Source organism: Folsomia candida, unplaced genomic scaffold (assembly GCF_002217175.1).
Source record: "Folsomia candida strain VU population unplaced genomic scaffold, ASM221717v1 Fcan01_Sc065, whole genome shotgun sequence".
Lineage (NCBI taxonomy): Eukaryota > Metazoa > Arthropoda > Collembola > Entomobryomorpha > Isotomidae > Folsomia > Folsomia candida.
Genome location: NW_019091257.1, coordinates 1,826 through 20,264, shown reverse-complemented (window position 1 = coordinate 20,264; position 18,439 = coordinate 1,826). Strand labels below are relative to the sequence as shown.

The window sequence follows — 18,439 nt, the reverse complement described above, 5'->3', positions numbered from 1 at the left end:
GAGTACCCCCATTATAAGCTAAAGTTTTAACGTGCTACTGTATTTAGTCACGAATGTATAAATTATTTTAGCACCTTTAATTGAAGTTATTTTGAAAACAACTTTGTTTTTTTAACTTTTTAACAATTTAATAGAACAAATTATTCCAAAAAATTGCACCATTTTTATATTTTGTGTCCTCTAGAAATTAGACATTGTCCTGGAACGGAGGAAATGGCGGTATTGCAATGTTGGACTCGATCTCTTACTCATTTCCGGAGAGGTGGTGACTAAACGACAGAACGACTTGCCATTGTGCAACCCAAAGCAGACAACGACGACCCCTCCTCCCAACTACACCCGAGGTCACTGTGACGACCCCCTTCCAACTACGCCCGAAGTCACAACGACGACCCCAACACACGGAACAGACAACGCAGAGTAGTGTCACCTCAGTCATCCCGACTTCGATCGTGTTCATCTGTTCAGTTATCGCAAGGATGGGCCATTTTTAAATACTTGATTCAATTTAGTTTTTCGCTAACAAAAGTTTATTTGAGGTTAAGAATTGATTTTGTATTATTGGTGCAAATAAATATGCTACATAAAGGGTGTTAATAAAGTCCGATCCCATGCATTTTTTGGAGCGTGGTTGTTACAAATTCAGCTGGAACTTTTGAACCAGTGAAGTTATTTATTTCAAATTTTTACCATGGGAGGAACAACTAAACGTGTAAGTCATGAGCATCTTAGAGTTGAGATACAAACATTGCATCAGCAGGGGCTTAAACCTACAGAAATTGTGCAAAAATTGGGCTGCAGCCGCAGAACTGTTTGGAAATGGAAGAATAAAAATTTTGTCCACGACAAAAAGCGACCAGGGCGACCCAGAAAGGTGTCACCTACCACAAAAAGAATGATTAAAAACAGACTTTGCAAGAAAACCGGTAGTTCATTACGTAATTGAGCAAGGGAGTTAAATGACTCAAAACGCTATAAAGAGAAGAAGAAGCAAATTAACTGTGTGACCGTGCAAAAATTTGTGAAAACTACGAAGTGGGGTCACACAGCTTACAAACTAACCAAAAAAACCTCTCATGTCACAAAAATATATCGATGACCGTCTGAAATTTGAAGAACTCCTTCAGAAAAGTGCCCATTTGAGTGAAAAAAGACTTGGTGAAGAATTGCGCAGTCACATCCTTTGGACTGACGAATCTATTATTGAACTATATCCAAAATTGAACCAACAAAATGTTCGTTACAGGACAGAAAACAAATCGGATGTACCATCAAGAGCGATCCCAAAATTCGGGCTTAAAGTTATGGTAGCGGGTGGATTTTGTGCACGTTGCGTGACCCCTCTACATATATCATACCAAAAGGCCAATCAGTCAATGCAAAGCATTATATGGAAAAAATATTACCTATCTATTTCGATAGCATGGGGAACAAGGAAATATTTCCGAATGAAAGAAAAATAGTTTTCATGCAGGATGGTGCTATAGCCCATACAGCAAAAGCGAGTTTGAGTCTCATCAAGACGCAAGTTTCAACGGTCTGGAGCAAGGGGGTGTGGGCCGCTAACGGCCCAGATTTGAATCCCCTGAAGAACCAGTGGTCCATACTTAAGGAAAATGTATACAAAGAGCCACAACCCCGGACGAGGGAAGAGCTAGTAAAAAAAAGTTCAAGATGTATGGAATTCGATTTCCAGAGGCACATTGGAAAAATTAGCACAGAGCCTTAAACAAAGAGTTGAGGGCATGGTTAAAGTAAATGGTAACAAGACCAAATACTAAGGTAAATATGTCGAACATTTTTTGTAAGTATCACGGGTAGTTTTTTTTATACTAGCCTTCACTTTTTTAAGGAAAAATGGGATCGGACTTTTTAACACCCTTATTTAGTTTTAATTTATTGAAACTTCATCATTTAATTAAATACAAAAATTGGATAACGTAAATTTATTATATCTTAATAATAAACATAAGAAATTACACGTAGTAAGTACACTGTCACCAAGCAAGAGCTTTGTTTCCAATACGAATAACAATAGTGTAACATACAAAACAAAATTCGACTCAAATCTCAAAATTTTTGAAAATTCTAACACTAACGAGTAACAACAGGGTCTTATCAGGTTTACCATTTAGGGGTGTTGCTTTTGTACTCTCTTGATTACTGGAGATGCTCGCATTTCTTAATATCTTATTACTCTATAATATAGAGTCTATATCAGTACACGTAGTGCGTTGTGCCTCTGCTGCATATTTATGTATTGGTATGCGCCTCAATCCATCCATCACCTCTGTCCTTAGAAACTGAAACGATGTGTTCGAAATTTGAAATTCCGATTGTTGGCTCTTTGAAGCCAGAAAATGAAATTGATGTCCCCAGATATAATTACGTAAAATGATATTAGATACAACAACCATTATTCATGTGAAAAACATATGTATGCATCTCGATGGGTAAATTAATGCCGATATCCTATCGAACACGACTGCCTTCGCCTTGTCAGTTCCATCCGTCCCTCTGCGATATCAGTCACATAGAGATTCTAGATAGCTCGAAATCATTTTTTGTCTCCATTCTCTGTGATTTCCTATCAAGTCCTCTATGATATCGATCAAATGTCTCTCCTTAAAATCCAGACTAATTTGCTTGAGCTTATGATTTAATAGTGTACATTCAGCATGCCTGGAATTTCTTACATGAATTTGGAAGTGTTCTCCCCACTAATTTTCAAATGTTCTCTGAAAACAGGGAAAATTCAATTTTTTCCAATTTTTTTGCTACACTGAAGGTGGTCAATATTAAATTGAATTCTGTTAATTATTTGATTTCTATGATTATCATGTGTAAAAAGTATGATTTTAACTTGCTAAGGTCGATGTGATGTAAATTGACTGATTTGAGTAACATCATCGTTCATTTTATCATTATTGGCTCACCCTGCGTAGCACGGGAGCTATTGAATTCTCGTGTCCGTCTGTCTGTCTGTGTGTTCACACTAGTTTTTTGCATCAATTGATGCTAATTAATAAGTCCCTGCTCCAGTTTTACAGGACTACTGGTATCAAACAATCGTTAATGCAAATGGTGCAAGTTAATTCAGCGAATAGATCGAGATAGGACTATAATTTTGGAATACGTAGCACCGTTAGTACGCGAGCAATTGGTTATTAAAAATAATGCGTACAATTAGGCCATCTATTCCCCTCCAAAAATTATGTCAAAATTCTGTTCTATTTGTTCGATTATCTGAACCATTGGCGCTAAAATATATATAAATTTTACAATAAATAATTGGGAACTGGAGTACTATACGCATCAATAATGCAAAATGATCCCGTTGGTCGCAAATATTGCATAGTGGTGCCAAATAATGCCGGATTTTAAAAAAAATATTTTTCCGTTTATATTGCACTATTGGTGCAAGAATCTATGAGAGTTGTAATCTATTTTGTCGACTTATTCGTACCTTTGGTGGAAAGTTATATGCAAATCATTATGACAGGGTGAGCTACTTCTAACGTTACTACGGTTTATTAATAATTTTTAGTTGAATATCTGTCCCTATTGAAAAAAAAATCAGTATTTTCTCCAAGTGTTCTCCCCGCATTGCGGTTGGTGGGGTAAGAAATTCCAGGCATGGTACATTGTAGACTACAATTTGTAGTAGATTACATTACACTGACCTGACTCACATCACACCTAGCACAGTTTCTGCATGCACCTCTACATTTGATGCACGTAAAAGCAGTAAAATTACTCCTTTTAACCATTTGCTAATTCCCTGCATCGTGGATCCTAGCGCCCGCGATTTTCCATCGGTCCTCTGCGATATCGATCACATACAGATCCTAAAAAGCTCCGATATGTATTTTCCAAACTTGTGACATTTGTACATATTTTTGTCTGACCAAAAGATTACATTTCTCTAGTCAAAATTTGTCTATACTGAACATTGAGCTAAAATATTTTGCTTGATGTGCAGCAGCAGCTACACAAATAAGATCTTTGCATACACACGCATCGAATCCCTGGCTGCAGCGACATATGTACAAATTTATGTATGTACATATGCATAGATATGTACATATTTGCAATACAATGAGAAATTCCATTTCAATGAATCTCAAGCGGTAATAGATACATAATTTTTCGACTGATTGTGTTTACAGATCTTGTTTAACTGGGCTACAATTATTACTGCTACGATTTTAGATAATTTTTGACAGATGACCAAAAGAAATTACTTAAAAACTAACATTAAATGAATTAGTCAAATTACGCAGTCTTTTCATTTCGCAAGTCTAACTTGTAGATGTTGGGTGTCTACGTTTAGGTAATTTGGGCAAATAATTTCTTATCCAAATGTGTGGAAAAAGTCAGGTAAATGTGTTGAGTGATTTATAATATAGTAAAAATGTACGAAGTCTGTTAATCCTTTCACGTTCAAATCAAATCATAAATATTCATGCTGCATAAAATTAGGATGGCAATGATCACTTGAATGGTTGCGGAAATAACTTCCCGGATTTTGCCCGACTTTCACCCGTCTTCCAAAATAAAAAACTTTTTGGTCATGATGAAGTACCCCATTTTCAAATCTGTCAAAAAAGTAACATTAGAAAAAATGTTTTGATATTCACATAGCTTTTATGATGTAGAACATACAGTAAGAAGTGAAATTTACCTGGTGACACTTGTTGGTGTATGTCATCCAGAGTGTTTGGTATTTCCAAGTCGGTTGACGAATATGATTTTGGTTGCTAGCAAAAGATTACATATTCATTAGTTGCATTTGCATGACTTCATCGCGTCAGGAATGTACACTTTCATAAAAATTGAAAGGTACGACAACTAATTAGCTGGATGATTTTACTATTCTGCAAATTCGAGACTTTGAGAGGCATGTGATCGATAGGGTCAAATCGTCGGAGCAGATGCTTTATGTACATGCGGTCCCTGACTAAAGTACAATGGGTAACTAACTACAATGACCTTGACACTTACAACATATTGATGAGAAATAGCACTGCGAATGTGCTCGGGTAGTGGTGGTTCGTGTCAAACTGGATAAACTGCACAAGGAAACATCAATATTATGCAAGGAAAATATATTTTATATAACATGTTCGGTACAAACCTTTCTGAGCTTCATCCTACCAATTATGTCACTCTTAAAAAAATGGAATTTTCGAAAGTATATATTTTTATACTTTGAGAGATGCAACAAGTAAAAATCCAGAAAATGTGTCCAGTTGGCCGATGCGAGTGATGAGGAGTAAATACGAGGAGAGATAAAAACGGCGTCCTTCCCGTCCGAAAATATGTAGAGGCAAAAATCCTATAGAGATGCGTGGGCATAAATTATCAATTTATCGAGTTTCTCCCAGCAAAGATCTTTCGCCAATGTCGACCCAGTTCTGTCCTTCCGTTCGGCTTTCTTTCACTCAAAACTTGCTAAATGTCGGCCTACCTCGTCCATTTCGCAGACCGAGTTCGTTAGCAACAGGTTGGCAACAACTCGGACCATCCATTATTTTCAACTCCACTTTCACCTCTCATCCCAGATTGTCACTCCACCAAAGAATTCATACTCACTACATTCCTACATGAAGATGAGATTCTCTACCTCAGCTATGCAAATATGCACGAGAAATAAAGTTGGATATTAAGCATCAGCTTGAGCATGTCTTTCATAGTTTTTCACAACACTCTGCCCTGCACGTCCCCGTTGACATGAAAATCTGGATGTAAACGTTTGTCATAGATACATATCTCTCTGCCTTAGTTTTTTCAATTAATATAAATCATCTTTTAACCTTTGTGCCATACATGCTAAATGTTTTAATCTACATCTTACATGTTTTATGTGGACTATTGTGGACATGAGTCACAGCAAGCTGTGACTTGGGCTGAGACCAGAAATTTTTCATGAACCTACATATGGGTCCCAAAGTTTTACAAATTCTGCAATTATCTCACTACGAAATTCCGTTTTTGGGAACATCTTAGTTTAGTCACAAACAACCTCATGTAAGAAAATCGTTAGAAACCTGTATACCTTCTCATTAAAGAGTATTAGTATGTTGATGGTTCAACCTATTTTAGAAATAATTTTTAAATGTGCTTCACATATAAGGTAACATTTCTTAGTTAACATTTTAAAATTTGTATATGCAGTTGCTTTCAGTCCTTGAAAAAAACAAGGTTTGAATGTATGTAAATGGAGTTATTGCCATTTTAATGCAACCTATTTGCTCTATAATTTGCTTATATTGGTCTTTTTCTATGTCAAATCATATTAGATCCTTACTCAATATTTGTTCAGAATCCCATCCACTATTTTATTTAACTCTTTATGCAAGTGTGTGATTTGCAATAATTAATTATACCAGGATAAAATTATCGGTCCAGTGTGTAACTAATTCGTCTGAATTTATACGGTGATCTTTACCCGTGCCATGTGTGTGATTGCATGGTCTCTGGTTCGATCCGTGTACGTGACAAGTAAATCATAAATGAAGTGTAAGTTGCTAATTATTTACATATTCTTCTAGAAGCGTGGCATTTACTTTGAAATTAATTAAAAACGACACTAGTTGATATTTGATGTGAGCATCCAAATACTAATCAAATCTAGTAAATAAGTAAGCTTACATCACATCCTTTAATTACATATACATACGTCTAATTTAGAATTGATAAGCAAATTTTTAATGCGTAGTTGCGGCTTTGCTAAAGCGATACGAGAACAAAACACTATTCTCAAACCGGATTAAATTTGTTATTATTATTATTCTAATTTTATTTCGGGAATAAATAGCAGACGACGCTGGAACGGACCGGCACAGCGTCTTCTTTCGTTGAGCTGGTAATGATAAAATCTAATTACATAAAGAATACTGGAAATCAACTTTGAAAAGGTGCATATTTTTGCAAAATATAAATTAAGAAGAAATACATAGCTAACAATGGTTGAATTTTAGTAGGGATGAGCCTGTTGAAGCGTCATTGTGGACCACCATTTGGAATTGTGGTTATCCTTCACCGACCTCCAGTTCCAGCCGTGTCATTCTGCGGACCGATTAGAAAACCAGTTTCGAGCGAAGGGTCGAAATCGCATTTCCATTCGTGGAGAGAAGGAAGCTTGAAGCAGGTGAAAATGAACAAGGCCGAGTATCAGGAGTGGATCAAGGGAAAGTAGTCGCCCAATAGGGAAGACTTTCCACTAATTTAGAGATTGGATGACGAATTATGGACTAGTTGAAGTTTGAATCATTCAAACGCTACAATACTTGTTCTGAAATTTTATGTTCAAATTTAAATTATGGAACTGTTTGTAATTAACATATTTCGCATGTTGGTTTCAAATAGTTTCTAAATAAATGTATTTCAAATTGAAATTTTTTCATAAGTTGGCATATTATTTTATAGACATTTGAAGTGTGACAAATTTTTACTTTGTTTCTGAATTTTTTACAATTCATGCTAATTTATCCTCAGATACTTATGTACAAGCAGTATGTCTCCTTTCATATCAGAACAGAAACAATAAGGTGAAATTTCCCTATCTAAAAAAATCGATCGATTGCATAAAAGTTAAAACTTTTTGAGAATAGAAAAGTATCTACTTTTGACCTTCTTGAAGGGCAAAGCACGACACCACTGAATGACCTTCCACAAAGTTTCGGGTTTAGAGTATTTCATATTTATACAATCATTTAGTTATCACAACCACATGTACTTATTTAAATAGAAGTTCAAATTTCGAACAGTGGGTGCATAAACATGGTAGCAAGCGGATTCTTAAGTATGATATGTGTAGATTATACACATATTTAAATAGTTTATCTTAAGCCAAAGTTAAAAGATGAAGCGCAATTACAATCAGACATGAGATATGCTATTGAGTCTGTGTGAACTATTAGTTCTGCTCGTCAAATGCAACGTCTCGTTCTAATGATTTGCAATGCACTTTACTGATTAAAATAGTACACTTACAAGTATTGTATTCTTTCGTTACATAAAATTCGCAAATTTTGACCAATTTCCAACATTTGTTGGTGTATGCACGGAAGTTTCTCATTAAATATCATGATACATGCATACATATATACGCAATCAGTCATGTAAATTTAGAAAAAAATGATATTACTCAAACTACGAAATATCGATTATGTTCAAATACACAAGTGCTTGCACACGCAACTTTCGCGAACTTAACTTTGTCCTTCTCGCCAATTTCAAGGAGACGCCATCGACACCTAAGCTTCAGTGGATGGCCAGTCGGAATCCATACCCTCCACTGCATCCGCTTATGTCTGCATTTTTAAACCGATTGATTAAGTCGTAGGCAAATTTAAGAATTACAAAAATTTTCAATTTCACAGAATGAAGTTCACCTTTGACATCGACATAACATGTTTTTCCATTCGACAAATGAAATTGTTAGCAGCGGTAAGTGATTCGACATGTAATTAATTTTATGTTCATTTTAAGCAATCAGTTCATGTTTAAAATTAATTTTCACAGATCCTCGGCATACTTATCGTCTCGCTGGTCCAATTCTGCTGGAGCGGTCCACCAACAATTTTCTTTTTCACGTTCACCCTTCTGTCACTCACTCTCACTTTGGTTCTGCTCCTGGGGGAGGCGTGTCGGTGGAAAAGATACTGTTCTGATTTGGACAACGTTGTGAGTATTTAACACAAAATCATGACACATTTATGTATGTACATGGGGGAGGATATATCAAAATGGTGTATTTATTACTGTAAAGGAGCTGGGATTCTTCCTCTGTGGAGGATTAGCTCATATCCTGTGTGCCATCTTGATGGTCGCTCTGAAGGGCAACCGGTGGGAGGGGTCATATTCATATGATCAAAACACAATGAAGAACTCGATAACAGCATATGTTTCCGTATGCATGAAGAATCTAATTACCGCTAGCTTAAAATTTAACCATGCATCTTTAACTTTATGACGAATTAATTTCAGGTGATTGGAATACTGAATGGAATATTGTACCTGATAATTGCTGCTAGAACGTATCGGTGCTCAGGAACGAGGTCAGACAACGACGACTGTGAAGAACTGGCAGCCAGCAGCCCGATCCATGTCATCTACGGAATTGGGCGTACGGACACAATTTCGTCCGCACAAGTGGGTCCACCCCCACCGTACGCTGATGCAGTGCAAGCCCAACCTACGCAATTCATGTGATAGAGTAAAAGCTGCATTTTTATTTAATTTGGAGATTAATTACATGACACAATCAAGTTCTGGCAATTTGATCATTTAGTATTTTAAAGTAAGAACGCATTAAAAACAATGTCAATTTATTAGAAATATTGTCATTAGTTTTATGGAACTATTGTGAAAAGCTAAACCTTAATTACAAGACACAAGGTTATCATGTCTGACCAACCATCGGTCACAATGTGCGTCACAAAATTTAGCATCAACAACGCAAATTAGTCTTGCAATTATATTTGAATAAGCTGGCAAACGTGGTACAAAGAAATACATACGAATAAAATATGCATGATGATGCCTGCGTGAAAAAGTTTTGCATTCAAGAGGGGTTTGTCTGGACACGGAAGGTTCCAATTTAACGAGGATACATGGAAAATAAATTTGAGCCTATGTGACAATCATTTGTCTCGAAGCATATCTCAAAAATCGGTTGGGTATTGATTACACTCCACAAAGAAACCGAAGCCATTGGTTCAACTACATTGCAAAATATTTATTTCCCTACATACAGTAATTCTAAAGTAGTTTATGCTATCATCCACTTTCTAATGTGGGAGATTTTTACCCAAGTACAAAATTGCATACTTTGAGCAAAATAATATGTATGTATGTATTGTGCATTATTCTTCATATCTCGCCGAGTTTTGATTGACCAATTCGTAATTAGATTTTACAAATGAAATTAACATTTGAAGTGCATTTTGATTCCTACACCGTGCAACAAATGAAGTTTGTGACAGTGGTGAGCTTAAAATTTGACGTGTCCAGTTTATTTCAAATGGGTGGGTTAACTTTTAATTTTATTACAGGTTATCGGAGCAAACATCGTCACACTGATCCCATTCTTCTGGGAGGGAGCCTCCTCCTACACCGTCCTTTATTTTGTCGTCGCTGTTTTCTTGCTCATAATAGATTTCACTTTTCTCGTGGGTGATGCATTCATTTGGAAGATTTCATCCAGCGATATGAAAAATATGGTAAAAACAATTATCTTAAGAATTAAAAGTATTTATGCATAATTATTATGACAAACGGATAAGCCATTAATTTACTTGTTAGGAGATTGGGCTATTCACCTTTGGAGGATTAGTTCACCAATTATGTTCTATTCTGATGCTGGCCCTTGAGAGAGGAAAGAGCACTGATTGGAATGATAACAAGCATATGAGTTCTTTACAAATTTACGTCGCTGTAGGTTAAATTAATTTTATTAGGGGGATATTAAAATAATCAAAAATTACTCTGTGCTGGATACATGCGAATGGAATTCTTAATGGGTTCATACACTTGGCAGTTGCTCACGGAATTTACACCTTGGATCGTCTCTCCACCGGGAGGCCTGGCGTCAGGTCGGAAGAATCTGCAGTGGCGTGCTCATCAAGTCAAAGATATCGTGCTAGGAATATTGATCTTCTGTTGATTCGCCTACCCAGTGCTCCGCCGACATACTCGGATGCGATGCAAGATCCGCATTCGACAATTATGTAGATTTCAGTACATAGGCACATACATATGTAGACGTGGATTTTCAATTTTCTGAATTTAAGTGCATGTACGTATGTATTTATGACTTTTAAAAGTTTAGAGGATTTGCAGTTTCAGTTTTGCATGCATATGAGTAACTCGTAAGTAGCAATGCAGTAAAAGACGAAAGTCTTGAAGATCTCCCCTTTTATGTCAAGTTTGAAATCAATATATCATTAATTGATGCCATGCAAATATATAAATTATGTAAAGTGACATGGACAGATTATTTTATGATCTCATTTTCCAAACGCACTCCCATAAATGTCCTCGGCACCTCCACTTCCGGCGTTCTTGGCAGCACAGTCCTTGCAATCTGGTGGAGGGATGCACTTGGAAGTGTCGTCCACGGAATGCATGTCGGACGGGCAGACGTAAATGATTTGAAAGTACCCTCCCGTGACGGGATTAATCTTGCATTTCATGAAGTAATTGTTCTCTCCTTGGATGAGCATGATGCCTTCTTCTTTACAAAAAGGGGCAGTTATTTTGATTATCTCATCGGAGGAAGCCTGAGACGCAGGGTGGGCCGCTTGGGGATGAGCCTTGACTTTATTATGGGCCCGAAGAGCACGTTTCTGCAGAGTTTTTCTGTAAAATATGTATAAATGTTTGCAAAATAAGGTTGTCGACATAGATACATAAATTTATGCGCGTACTCAGCAAAAGTAGTGGGAGCAAGTCCAAGGCTTCTTTTTGCTCGGGAATTTTGACCAGCTTGGTTCCCATGATAACTTGATCCGGAGACAAATATGTCCTAACAAAGTAAATTTAATTAGTTGTATTTCCTCTAAAAATAAACTTCCCAAAGTAAATTGCGTCCCTCGAAGACGACTTACGGAAGACAATGTTATGACAACAAGGAAGCAAAAATATAGCGTCCAACCCATATTGACGGTGGTATTATAATGAACTTGTGGATTAGAAATGTTTATTAAGTATTTAATTTAATGGGGAACAAGTTTTTAAATCAATCTACATCCACACATATGCATGTAAAAGAATGCACTTTGCAAATTTGTGCTAAAACTTAATGTGACGTGAGTATGTAAAGTAATTGTTTTTAATGCATAAAGTTTTTATTGGCCGAATTACCATATGACTACGTCCTTGCAGAACAATCAATAGCTTACGGATCTTGCAGGCTTTCACACTTTAAGTTGTTTAAGTTCTCTTTGTTTCGATATATTTTTACATGTCTTTCATGAAAATATTAAAATAATACAAACTAAAACACTGCACATTTAGTGCATTGTATTTAGTGCATTGTAAGGCATAAGACAGCTCCGTACTGATATTACCTAATATATTTTTTTGTGTAAGGTACAGACGCTGCTTATACATACATACATCTGTACTTATAAACATATTTGCATCTGCATTTGACATCTTTATTTCAAAGAAAAATATATGAACAATGAAAACATACCTATTTAATACGCTAGAAAACGCTAAATGCATACATATATAAACATATGTAATTACTTATGAAGGTATGTGGAAATCAATTTGATTGGTAATGCCTAATTGCAGGTGCATGGTTTGGTTCATTGGTCATTGGTAAAATATTATATGAAAATCAATAGATGTTTTTTCTAAGTTATCAATGATAATATTTTGACTCTGACCTTTCTTAACCAAATACACATTAAATTTATGCTTAGCTTTTTTGGATTACTCATGTACATCATTTAGTATATATTATGTTGACGTGGAACAGAGCAACGAACGAGTAATCTCTTAATCTCAACTTCAGTATCATTTCATATACTCATCCTTTGCAATTTTAGGTTTACATAGATGAATATTTGTTTTTTCGGCTTTTTATAAACAAGTCAACGTGGGCCATTGCAATGGATATGTTACTTGTTGATGTTTATAAAGTGTGTAATTTTCAGGTATGCTTTACTATAATATTTCATTGTCCCGGTAAATATTTAGTTGTCCATTTCAATTTGTTATTATTTATCCACCGTAAATTAATGTAATCAAGCTTCTGGATAATGGTCATGGGATATGAACACTTCAAGCTTTTTTTACGACGCATCAGAATTGCCACAGTATAAAAAGAGATCCCTAACTCCTTCCTGAACAGAACGGAAGAAGCCGAGGAAGCTAAAATTATTCAAACCAGTACATGTTGACATCAGTAACAGGTAAAAATTTGATAATTTTCAAGAAACATTTATAGAAATAGAACCGGTTGACGACTGATACTCAAATTATATTCTGTAGTTTTCTTCGTACCATATTCCGAACATCTACATATTTCATTTCGACTACCAACAATCCTGAAAAATATGAAGTGGATAATCCCTCTCGTTTTCTCGTGTTTTTATTTCGTCGGCGGGACTCCGTACATCCCTGAAAATAAAATTACGGTGGTCATTGCCAACGCTACGCAACAGGAGTGCAATGACAGACCGATCATTTTTACTTGTGACTACTACATGCCTCCACACCTAGGGGGCCCTTGCCTTTCCCGATGCTGGCATAATTCATGGGAAACACGTGACAATTGGTGCAGCATGAATGGACATTGGGAAAGACGTGACAGTTTTAAAGCTCCATGGTTTATGGGGGGGACCTGCTTCTGCTGTGATTGCCGGGGCCCAGAAAGTGAGAGATGTTGATAGGTATAAATAATTATAAGTAAGTGGATAGACGAAGTCTCGTATTTTCGTCTTCCTATTTGTACATAAATTTGTAACTAGCTAAGCAAAAAATTCAATAAGATTGAAAATAATTCGATTCAAATACATACTTAATCGCAAAAAGAGAGTTGATATCCATTACTATAAATTATTTGATAATTATAACAGCTTGTTAGGTTCAGGTGGTGAAGTCAAAATTATTCTACAATAAATAAACAGATTCACAATTTGACGCCCTTGTACAGTAATTCGGTGCTTGACGTATGTATAAAAAGGTTTTCTCGTTAATGCATTACCTGATGTATTTGTATTGATTCTTGTAATAATAATGAATTAAGTGAGCTGGTTGAGTTTAGTTTGTGTGTGTACATAGTTTAGTTTGGTCAAGGATTTTGCATAGGCTGGATTCCGTTGAAAATGGTGTACAAAATTAACCAAAAACTTTTCGTAATGAGGAACACAATTAATTTTGTACCATCCTTTCGTTCATACACATTTCTTTATTACCAAGCGTTCTCAAAATTTGCATACTACACTTTACTCGCCCCATGTTCCATGAAAATAGAAGACAATTCTCTAAAGGTCGTGTCAAACAGGTTTCAAAAGGTGTGCAATAATTTTTGACACTATCAGAGCAGAAAAATTACCAATTATTCATTTTCAACCAAGGTCCTCTGCATAGTCCTCCACATTTACATGATTTACAAACAACTCTCTCAAAATTGGATCATGTTACAGAACGTGGGACACGTTTTAAAAAATCCACCTCTTTTATATCAAATCGCAACAGCGCTATCACCCACTTTGAGCATGTTCGTATTTTTGCATTTATGTTGGACATCACGAAAAGGGCTGGATTTCTTGTACCACTCTTGTTTTAAAGGGGCAGGATATCATACTGGGTACAGCTTTTCGGTAATATTTAACAAATACATACTTCAACAAGTGAGAAATAAGTTAATAATAATTTCTGAAATTTACAGAACATTGCGAAAATGTTTGCACTCTTATCAGTGAGCATGTTGGTAACATTTGGAGGGGAATTGAATTATCCACTATTCAGTGTCTTAAAACGACGAGAGTTTTATGATGAACCTGTCGTTCTTCTACGCTACGTTACAGCAGATATCACAGCTTTGAGGGACATGATGCAAACAGTGATATGTCCAAGTCTCGTATTTCTGTTATTTTTTTACGATTCGATTTTCCGTTTTACAACAATGCTGCATCTTTCTTTCTTGACGTGCTACGTGATAAAACGGATTGGAGACGAGGTACAAGATTATTTAGAAGACGAAAAAAATTCTTTGCCGTGTGAAAAGGTATTAATTTCTGAGTACATGTTTATAAAGGAATATTGATGATGCTGTTTAATGAATGTCCATATTTTCTAAATAGTTCATTGAAATGTACGACATAATAGTACAGCTAATTGGTGACATTAATGAGTCATTGGGGGTCTTGGTGCTGGCAACAATAGTGAACACGCTGTCATTTTTCAGTCAAGCCTTGACGACGGTGCTAGACTCGGAAAAGCAATTGTGGGATCGCCTCTATGTCATTGGAATTGTCAGCTTTTTCGGAATATTTGTAGGATTTGCTGCTCAAGGAGCTGATCGTGTAAGTGTTTTAAACGGATAAAAAAGTGGCTACTTAAAATTCACTTGTTGAAAATCACTTAGCTGGAAAATATTGAAGGATTTGTTTCCCGTAAAAAACAAGATCCCGATTACAATGAGAACAGAGCGTTGCAATTAATGATACCCAACATGACAAATAATCCGCTCGGACTTAAAGCTTTCAAATTCAGGATTTCTTATGGATTTATCGTTTCAGTAAGATTATTAATGTGTGAATAACGTTAATTTTTTAGGTTTACGATCTAATAATAATTTTGTGCAGATTTTCAGTACAGCAGTGACATACTTTATTATACTGCTACAGTTCTCCACGTCCTCAGATAAACAGTAAACCTTATGCGAGCATATATATCCTAAGCACTTGTCAATTAGTGAGAAACTCCAAAATTGGTACTTTTGTATTGTATTTAGATACACCATCAAATCAATCGCATCAATAAATAATGACAAGATAATACGTAGATAATTAATTTTTCATTTGAAATAGGGTCCTCTGGTTACTTGTGGGGGTTGGGATTTAGTTAAAATCAAAGGAGAGTGATAGAAACCTTGATCTGCTGAAGGTTTCATTAAGATCTCAGATTTAATAAAAACAATCCTCATTTGTTGATAACCAACCTACCTGGATTTGATTTTCCATTTTCCATAATGCTTACGTTTTGGCTTAGGATTTTCAATTTTTCTGCCAAAAAAATGTTCAAACCGTTGTACATTTTCTATTGTTGTAACAATGTATAGAAAAGGTACGTACAGCAACATATTTGCGAGATTTTAAAAATTCGCCAATCGAAATCACTCGAATATTAAGCACGTGGCGTATTCGCCAGAGGGCGATTGCAATGAAAGTTTGTAATTTACTTTCAATCTTCCATTATTAAATTGTTTATCCAAAAGTACGCGTAGAAAAGTTATCGATTCAATTCCATTATGTCGACATTGCATCTTCGCCCACTCTGTGAATATTTGCACAACGTAATTGCACATCACCCAGCAAGTATATAGAAATATTATTGGACGCTGGTCTTACATAGTTTTCCATGGAGCATCTCCAGTTTTTTGGGAGAAATTTTTCCGATAGAATAATTCAGGGTACAGCCATGTGAAATCAAATAAATAAGTAAAAGTAATTTCACTGTAAATTAATAATCACATTCTTATCGGTCTCGAATCTATAGTTTCATTGCCTCAAAAATGGTCAGATCTACAGAAAACATTGTAACCAACTCACAAATTCTTACTAATCCACCACAAAATATGCAGAATGTTTTTCTTGGATTGAAATACTTGTGCAAATTTTCCTATTTGACTGGTTCATTTCCGGTGAGAGGTGGTTTTAAAACGGGAAAATTGTTCATGGATTTCACTGCCAAGAAGTTTTCTTGGTCATTTTTCTTTAGGTAAGTAAGTATTTTACATATGACTTAAATACCTAACTGAAATTTAGTCACGTTTTGCCTCTTAATTAATTATGTAGCTGCACCATCGGCGTCTTCATAAAACTTTGTTGTGCCGCATTCGTCCCCGAACCTGTCGCACTGTCGACCAAGGATCGCACCAGATTTAACGAAACTAACAGCACCTCGGTCACCGACCTCCTTACGACGAACGCTGGTTTCATCCTGCTAAATACGTTTGGTATAATCACTCATTTCTTGGTCACCCTCCGGACGGCCAAGTTCCTCAAGGTAGCGACTCTTCTAGAAGAATATGCGACACGCCACCCTACGCCAAAAGCTAAACTGTTTAACTCCTGGACGATCGGGGAGTTATTGTGCAGCCTGTTTTCCTTAACTTACCTGACATTTTGGGCTTACTTTTGTTACAGTGAATTACGAGAAACAGTAGAATTTTTGTCTCTCTTGCTAATTGGTGGCTATCAGCCGGCACCGTGGGGCTATGCGGTCATTTACTTGACGGCACTGATCCTTCTAGAGTACAGCATTTGGTTCGTGCATATGCAAATCTTCTTTCCCACAAATCTCATCTCAGAATTTTTGTCCGACCTGATTCATGAGATTACAGAGAGAAGTAGGAATTACTCAGCGGAACCAACTTTTGAAAGCAACAAAACTATTAAATCAAAATCCAAAGGCAGAATCAAGTCAATCTCGTGGACAATTCTGAACGTAGCTAATGACGACACATTTTGGGTCACGCTAAGTAGCCGTTACATACAAATTGAGAACATCGTATTGGCATTTGAGTCCTTTGTTGGTCCGTGCATTACCATTTCCCTGGCTTTCGCGGTGGGTTCGAGCGTTTGCATGATATATATCGCTACACTTTCCGACCTGGTCTGGTCAAGTAGGATCCTTCGAACTTGTGTAATTCAGGGAACATGTTTCACAGCAGCATTTCGGGTTTTTGCGATTACAAGTGTGGGGGAAATGTTAAAAGAAAAGTATGCACAGTTGAGGAAGGAGATAGCCATTGCGAGGGACAGAAGTTTGTCAAATTTCAGTATTGTTGAACCACGAGAGGTATGTAATTAAAAGTATTTATGAGTTTCAAAGTAATAATAATTCTGCTCTAAAATTTGAATACAAATTGTATCTCGAAAAAATATGTAGTTGGATAATTTCGACCGATTAGTGCATGCTCTTCCATTGAAATTGAATGCTGGAGGATATTTTGTTGTGAGTAGGAGAAATGTTACATCGGTAAGTGTAAAAAATGTTACATTTGGGTTCAAAAAATTTTGCAATCAAATTATTGTGTGAAATTTCAGATCGTTAGCGTGGTTATTACGTATTTTATTGTACTACAGCAGTTCAAGATGTCAGAGAAGTAGAGTGGAATGAAAATTTTACCACACTGAAACAAATCAACAAATACAATCCAAAGTTATTACTAAATCGATACTCAGTAAGGAGTACGTATGTACATACATCTACACATTCCTGCATACGTGACTCTACCAGATTTTTAATAGCGTCACATTACACACAGATTTTATTAACCTAAAAATAAAAATATTTTTTACTAATATTGAGAGGATTATGCTGTTTTACAGTGGCAGCAAGATAACCTTACCCCGCCGAATCTCAAGGCCATGCGCGCACAACGACAGGCTCGATCCCGCACAAATCGCCTAAAAAACAGGGTCTCGTTTTTAGTCACTCTAGTGACCTTAATATTTGACCTTTTGAGGTCAAACTTGGCACACACATTGCCAATCATATTCCCCAGGGTGGTTCTCAAGGATTTTGAGCTAGGTCCCTTGAATGACCTTCCAGAAATTACCAAACTTTTTGCATAATATTTGGTTTTTACACTCTAGTGACCTTAATATTTGACCTTTTGAGGTCAAACTTGGCACACACATTGCCAATCATATTCCCCAGGGTGGTTCTCAAGGATTTTGAGCTA

General features: G+C 36.2%; 4 protein-coding genes and 3 long non-coding RNA genes across 8 annotated transcripts; 5 read left to right on the top strand and 2 right to left on the bottom strand.

Annotated features, from left to right (window-relative positions):
- Positions 1-4,505: 4,505 nt before the first annotated feature.
- Positions 4,506-5,452, bottom strand: LOC118433636. Its single transcript, XR_004833480.1, has 4 exons — positions 5,138-5,452; positions 5,005-5,072; positions 4,685-4,760; positions 4,506-4,598 (listed from the first exon to the last, which is right to left on the bottom strand). It is a non-coding gene; the product is annotated as an uncharacterized LOC118433636 (long non-coding RNA).
- A 1,051-nt stretch (positions 5,453-6,503) lies between these two features.
- LOC110862690 lies at positions 6,504-7,400 on the top strand. 2 transcript variants are annotated; one of them, XR_004833478.1, is made up of 3 exons: positions 6,504-6,522; positions 6,821-6,920; positions 6,984-7,400. It is a non-coding gene; the product is annotated as an uncharacterized LOC110862690 (long non-coding RNA). The 2 variants fall into 2 exon arrangements; XR_002549214.2 differs by lacking the exon at positions 6,504-6,522 and having other exon boundaries at positions 6,802-6,920.
- A 729-nt stretch (positions 7,401-8,129) lies between these two features.
- Positions 8,130-9,575, top strand: LOC118433634. The gene is made up of 5 exons (XM_035845785.1): positions 8,130-8,316; positions 8,388-8,454; positions 8,530-8,691; positions 8,777-8,917; positions 8,995-9,575. The coding sequence occupies exons 1-5, from the start codon at positions 8,174-8,176 to the stop codon at positions 9,217-9,219; spliced, it is 738 nt and encodes a 245-aa protein (XP_035701678.1). The 5' UTR covers positions 8,130-8,173; the 3' UTR covers positions 9,220-9,575.
- A 103-nt stretch (positions 9,576-9,678) lies between these two features.
- LOC118433637 lies at positions 9,679-10,766 on the top strand. The gene is made up of 3 exons (XM_035845788.1): positions 9,679-9,994; positions 10,062-10,229; positions 10,312-10,766. Exons 1-3 carry the CDS (start codon positions 9,929-9,931, stop codon positions 10,450-10,452), a joined length of 375 nt encoding a protein of 124 aa, XP_035701681.1. The 5' UTR covers positions 9,679-9,928; the 3' UTR covers positions 10,453-10,766.
- A 225-nt stretch (positions 10,767-10,991) lies between these two features.
- On the bottom strand, positions 10,992-11,716 carry LOC110862669. The gene is made up of 3 exons (XM_022111884.2): positions 11,616-11,716; positions 11,436-11,533; positions 10,992-11,367 (listed from the first exon to the last, which is right to left on the bottom strand). The coding sequence occupies exons 1-3, from the start codon at positions 11,664-11,666 to the stop codon at positions 11,016-11,018; spliced, it is 501 nt and encodes a 166-aa protein (XP_021967576.1). The 5' UTR covers positions 11,667-11,716; the 3' UTR covers positions 10,992-11,015.
- Positions 11,717-12,784: 1,068 nt separating this feature from the next.
- On the top strand, positions 12,785-13,772 carry LOC110862684. Its single transcript, XR_002549211.2, has 2 exons — positions 12,785-12,932; positions 13,012-13,772. It is a non-coding gene; the product is annotated as an uncharacterized LOC110862684 (long non-coding RNA).
- Positions 13,773-14,112: 340 nt separating this feature from the next.
- On the top strand, positions 14,113-15,686 carry LOC118433649. The gene is made up of 6 exons (XM_035845801.1): positions 14,113-14,345; positions 14,414-14,752; positions 14,829-15,050; positions 15,113-15,265; positions 15,333-15,460; positions 15,558-15,686. The coding sequence occupies exons 1-5, from the start codon at positions 14,127-14,129 to the stop codon at positions 15,399-15,401; spliced, it is 1,002 nt and encodes a 333-aa protein (XP_035701694.1). The 5' UTR covers positions 14,113-14,126; the 3' UTR covers positions 15,402-15,460; positions 15,558-15,686.
- Positions 15,687-18,439: the final 2,753 nt, after the last annotated feature.

Excerpts from the sequence above, each read along its gene's own strand:
- LOC118433634 (XM_035845785.1), top strand. The coding sequence starts at position 8,174 with ATGTTCAAATACACAAGTGCTTGCACACGCAACTTTCGCGAACTTAAC. Across the intron at positions 8,317-8,387 it reads CCTCCACTGCATCCGCTTAT|AATGAAGTTCACCTTTGACA; the intron begins GTCTGCATTTTT and ends TCAATTTCACAG. Across the intron at positions 8,455-8,529 it reads AAATGAAATTGTTAGCAGCG|ATCCTCGGCATACTTATCGT; the intron begins GTAAGTGATTCG and ends TAATTTTCACAG.
- LOC118433637 (XM_035845788.1), top strand. The coding sequence starts at position 9,929 with ATGAAATTAACATTTGAAGTGCATTTTGATTCCTACACCGTGCAACAA. Across the intron at positions 9,995-10,061 it reads AAATGAAGTTTGTGACAGTG|GTTATCGGAGCAAACATCGT; the intron begins GTGAGCTTAAAA and ends ATTTTATTACAG. Across the intron at positions 10,230-10,311 it reads CCAGCGATATGAAAAATATG|GAGATTGGGCTATTCACCTT; the intron begins GTAAAAACAATT and ends TTTACTTGTTAG.
- LOC110862669 (XM_022111884.2), bottom strand. The coding sequence starts at position 11,666 with ATGGGTTGGACGCTATATTTTTGCTTCCTTGTTGTCATAACATTGTCT. Across the intron at positions 11,534-11,615 it reads TTGTCATAACATTGTCTTCC|GACATATTTGTCTCCGGATC; the intron begins GTAAGTCGTCTT and ends TTACTTTGTTAG. Across the intron at positions 11,368-11,435 it reads GCTCCCACTACTTTTGCTGA|AAAAACTCTGCAGAAACGTG; the intron begins GTACGCGCATAA and ends CATATTTTACAG.
- LOC118433649 (XM_035845801.1), top strand. The coding sequence starts at position 14,127 with ATGATTTACAAACAACTCTCTCAAAATTGGATCATGTTACAGAACGTG. Across the intron at positions 14,346-14,413 it reads ATACTGGGTACAGCTTTTCG|AACATTGCGAAAATGTTTGC; the intron begins GTAATATTTAAC and ends TGAAATTTACAG. Across the intron at positions 15,266-15,332 it reads CTTATGGATTTATCGTTTCA|ATTTTCAGTACAGCAGTGAC; the intron begins GTAAGATTATTA and ends AATTTTGTGCAG.